General features: G+C 39.2%; 1 protein-coding gene across 1 annotated transcript; it reads left to right on the forward strand.

The window, feature by feature from the left end:
• The first annotated feature begins 2,807 nt into the window (after positions 1–2,807).
• Positions 2,808–4,068, forward strand: LOC127103950 (uncharacterized). The gene is made up of 2 exons (XM_051041177.1): positions 2,808–3,696; positions 3,749–4,068. Exons 1-2 carry the CDS (start codon positions 2,808–2,810, stop codon positions 4,066–4,068), a joined length of 1,209 nt encoding a protein of 402 aa, XP_050897134.1.
• The last annotated feature ends 547 nt before the right edge of the window (positions 4,069–4,615 follow it).

The following is a 4,615-nucleotide window of genomic DNA, read 5'->3' on the forward strand; positions in this document are numbered from 1 at the left end:
TCATACGTAAAAGGGTTACTCCTAATTTCAGTATCCGGACACACATGTATTTATACCTGATTGAATCCTGATTTTAATTTTCGGAATGTCCCGAGTCAAGATTGCTTTTGTATGGTCCTTGTTGATCTAAATTTTGTATAAATATGCCTCATATGCAACTAACAAAAATACCTCATAATGTCTCAATATTGACATCTCTCATTTGTTTACTTCAACGACGCGGGTCCTTCTTTTGAATTTAAGGTCGCATGGGACACCCCTAGATTTAAAATCCATATTGGATAATCTCTTCCGCCACCCAGACAAATGAAGGATAGTTAAATTGAGTACCTTTCACCCTCAATTGTTAAGTAAAGAAAGGTGAACTTCAACAAGTTTTAGATAATACGGATGAAGATTTAAGAGTTATGTGGATTATATTTCACCGTTATGCAACAAAGGATATGATCGAGGTGGATGCGATAGTGGCGAGATCGATCAATGATATTCTAATGATGAAGTGTCGTCAACCATCTCTTGATCGTGAAATGTCATGTTATATTTATGTTAGATCTATGTAATGTTACTTATTTTATGTATGTGATAACAAATATTTATGTTAATTTTTGTTTTATTCCTCTCTTGTTTAAAGTTGCTTTTGTTTTTTGTGATAAGAGGGTATATTTTGGATTTCAAAGTTTGGAAAAACTCTTTGGATAATTTTGTGATTCTAGTTTTGTAATAACCGAGTATATTATGATTTTCGAAAAATAAACTCTTGAATATGTTCCATATTTTGTGATAACAAGGTATGTTCCATATTGCATTCGGGATGAATTTGTGGTTATAAGTAGTAATATCACTGAAGAATCTGCAATTTGACATCTGAAATTGTTTTTAATATTTGCTTTGACATGTTTCAGGATTTGCTGTGTGTTTTTGTTAGCTGAGATTTCGACGCCAAGGTTGGATTAAGTATGATGGGCAAAATAAATATGTTTTTTGTTTCAACTTAGACAAGAAGAAGGAAATGTTATCGAAGAGGGAGATCCTGTTGAAGAGATCTTTTGTATAAGAGGGAGATGCTGGTTTTAAAACTTGGAAATGTTTCTGGGTTTATACCGCAATTTCGACAAAAGCAATGTTGATGTTGCCTTCGACGAAAGATTTTGAATTTTGAATAAGGATGGTAACTATCTTTTGTCTTTATCCATTTATCTAAGAAAGACGCGTGTAAAGCTACGGAGAAATGAGGACATGCAAACAAAATGTGTCATTTTCTGGAGGAAATACCGTTGCTAGCGGTTATTTTTGACTTAGTATAAATAGGGGTCTTAGTGTGTACGATTTCCGTGTTTTCAATCATTGTACAAATACTCACAAATTACTCTAAGTATCTAAGTGTATTTGAGAAACGAGATTGTTGAGAATGTACGTATGAATCACCATCTTTTCATTTTAATTGAAATTGTTCGCAGTTTATCCATTATTCCTTCTTATTGCAATTTAATTTGAAGTTCTTTTATTGTAACTCCTTTACACATTCTGCATTCTAATTTTAAACTTTAAACAATATTGTCAAATCATGAGCATTTTCGAAGTGTTCATAGACTTTCATAGATAATTTAACAAGAGCACATGTTCTAGGATTCACTGGTTGATCCTGTAAAGTAACCCATTTTTGGAGACCAGAGATTGTTTACCAATTTTTATGGTAAACAAATTGGCACGCCTAGTGGAACGGTGCTATTGTTAAAACAATTTTTTTATAGAAAATTTATGTATACTTTTCTTCATTTTACTATCCCTCTAACTTCGTTGCATGAGACTAAGAAGTGGTAAAATAGCCATAAACAACGAGGAAAGACTAGGAAGAGGATACGTAATGAGGATGGTGAATCAAAATCCACCAAATAATAATGGAGAACCACCCCCTTCATCTTCGACGGGGGGAACTACGGTTGCAGGCTCTGTATCTGAACCTGTACCATCCATGACTAGTACGATGCCTGTGCAGTCGATTGCCCAAAATGGACCCATTTTGTCTTATGTAGGGACACAAGGTCCACCAGTGACCCCCCTCCAGTGGGGAATAACTCATCCAGGTCTTACGTTCCTGGATTCTCGATGCCTTTAAATGGTCGTGAACAACCTTATGGCATGCCAACTTCGATGATGGCAAGTTTGCACAATACAACATCAACGTTTAAAGAACCAGTGGTGAACGTGACTTCTCCACTACAAGGATCTGGTTCATCCATTAATAACATGGTTAGAATGAGTCAACCATTAGGGATGGGATTTCCCATCCAAAAGTCCAATCTTACCAACAATTTTGCGACAATAATAAGGCAACTGATGGAAGAAAGTAACCATGAAACGGTCCAAATGTTGGCGAACCAAATGAATACAATATTGAACCCTTTGATCCAAAACACTACCCAAACAAACCAAAAGACGACAGTGCAGATGACACGCATTGCTGACTTCTTTGGTGTTCTGCAACCTCCTCGACATCCCCATAGGGAGTGGATGATTGAAAATCAGGGGATAGCCTTCAAAGAAGATCCCACCATTAACCAAGTCCAACAAAACCAAAAAAAATATCCCAGGCGAATGCGGTAAATTAGTGAGTAGGAGTCGAACCCCTAGGTCCTGAGCCACCAGTCCCAAGGGAAAGACAACCAAGGCTAGTAATGGTGAATAGGAACCAAGATGCTGGCGAAGTCATACATCAGATTCGACGTGATGATATGGCGGAAGACAATAACCTAGCAACCATGGTCGAAAGAATCATGGCGTGAAATTGGGTGAATGTTGGCCCTCATATGCCAAATTACACATCACCGTTGTATGAATATATTCCGCAGTCAGAATTACCCCCTAGGTGGAAAGTCCCCAAGTTTACTAAGATTTATGGGGACACTAACGAGTCCACTGTCGAAGACGTGGCTAGGTACCTAATAAAAGCGGGGGAAATTGCTAATAACAAGAACCTAAGGATACAGTATTTCCCAAGTTCCCTTAAGAAGAATGCCTTTACGTGGTTCACCATGTTGCCAGCAAATTCAATCCATGATTGGACTCGACTGGAAAGGTTATTCCATGAACAATTCTACATGGGACAGTCGAAGATCAGTTTGAAGGAATTGGCCATTGTTAAACGAAAATTCTCTGAGCGAATAGATGATTATTTGAATAGATTCTGTTTGCTTAAGGCCATATGTTTTACACAAGTGCTTGAACATGAATTGGTTGAAATGGCCGCTGGTGGCCTTGATTATTTCATTAGGAAGAAACTGGATACTCAATATCTAAGGGACATGGCCCAGTTGGTTGACAGGGTTCGACAAGTAGAGCGCCTGAAGGCTGTAAAAGATAGGGAAAATAAGAATAATAGGAGGGAAAGGGTAGCCTACGTTGAATTGGATGAAGATGATCCAGAAACGTATAGTGGTCCCCTAAATTTTGACGAAAGAGAAGTGGACCTCGTTGAATCGAAGCAAGGACCACCTTACTCTTGCAAATTCTTGGCACATTCGAATGGAAAAAACCCAGTTGAACTAGAAAAGAGTGATGCTTTCCCTAAGAAAACATACACTTTCGACGTCACCAAGTGTGATGAGATTTTCGATTTATTAGGTAAAGATGACCAGATGATAGTGCCTCTTGGTGCTAAAATACCTCCTCTAGAACAAAGGAAAAATAAGGGGTTTTGTAAGTACCATAATTTTTTGGGCCATAAAACTTAACAATGTTTTCTCTTCAGGGATCTTGTGCAGAAGGTTATCAGAGACGAAAGATAGGTCGAAGTCTCAAATGAGGATTAATTCAGATCCTCTCCGAGTGGCAGGCGCCCACTTAGCTGAACCATCTTTTGTTAATATGGTGGAAGTGTCTGCGGACTGTGCCAAGAAAGCTATAATGGTTGAAGTTATTAAAGGCCTTAACCAAGGAGTCACTGAAGGCTTCAACAAGGGAACCACTGAGGGTTTCTTTCAAGGAGTCATTGAAGGTTTCAACAAGGGAATCACCGAGGGTTCTAGCCAAATGATCACAACAAATGAAACTACTGAAGGTTTCATATAGGTTAATAACATAACCGAGGCCACTAAAGGCCTTAGAATTAAGTTACAGGATTTAGACATCACTGAGGATGCCAACTTAGCGGTTAAGATGGTCGAAGTGACCCAAGAGACTGCAATGAAGGTTGACGAATAAAGCATCAGGCAAGAGAAGTATGTCAAAGTAACTTATCCCAAGCAAGATGAAAGCTTGGTCGAATTCCTTCACCGGTGCCAGAGGAAGAAATCTGAGGTGATGTTGTGCCCAAGGTGCATCTCAGTCTTCGATAGAAAGGCAGCGGAGAACGTCGAAGGGGTTCGATTAGTCAAGAACATGAGAAACTGGAGAGACACTAACAACCGCTTTACCTTCGACAGGAGGGGGTACCCAGGAAGCAAGAGGAAGGAAGACCAGGACCCCGTGGCTACATACCAACCACCTTCAAGCCTACAACTACTGGCCCTAAGGGTAAGTGGGTGAAGCCTATCGAAAGAGGGCTGCAAGGCCATAAGAAATGGCAAAAGTTTGAAGTAGAGAGAGGTTCCTCACTGGCATACCGTAAGGAATTCCA

Source organism: Lathyrus oleraceus, chromosome 7 (genome assembly GCF_024323335.1).
Source record: "Lathyrus oleraceus cultivar Zhongwan6 chromosome 7, CAAS_Psat_ZW6_1.0, whole genome shotgun sequence".
Taxonomy (NCBI): domain Eukaryota; kingdom Viridiplantae; phylum Streptophyta; class Magnoliopsida; order Fabales; family Fabaceae; genus Lathyrus; species Lathyrus oleraceus.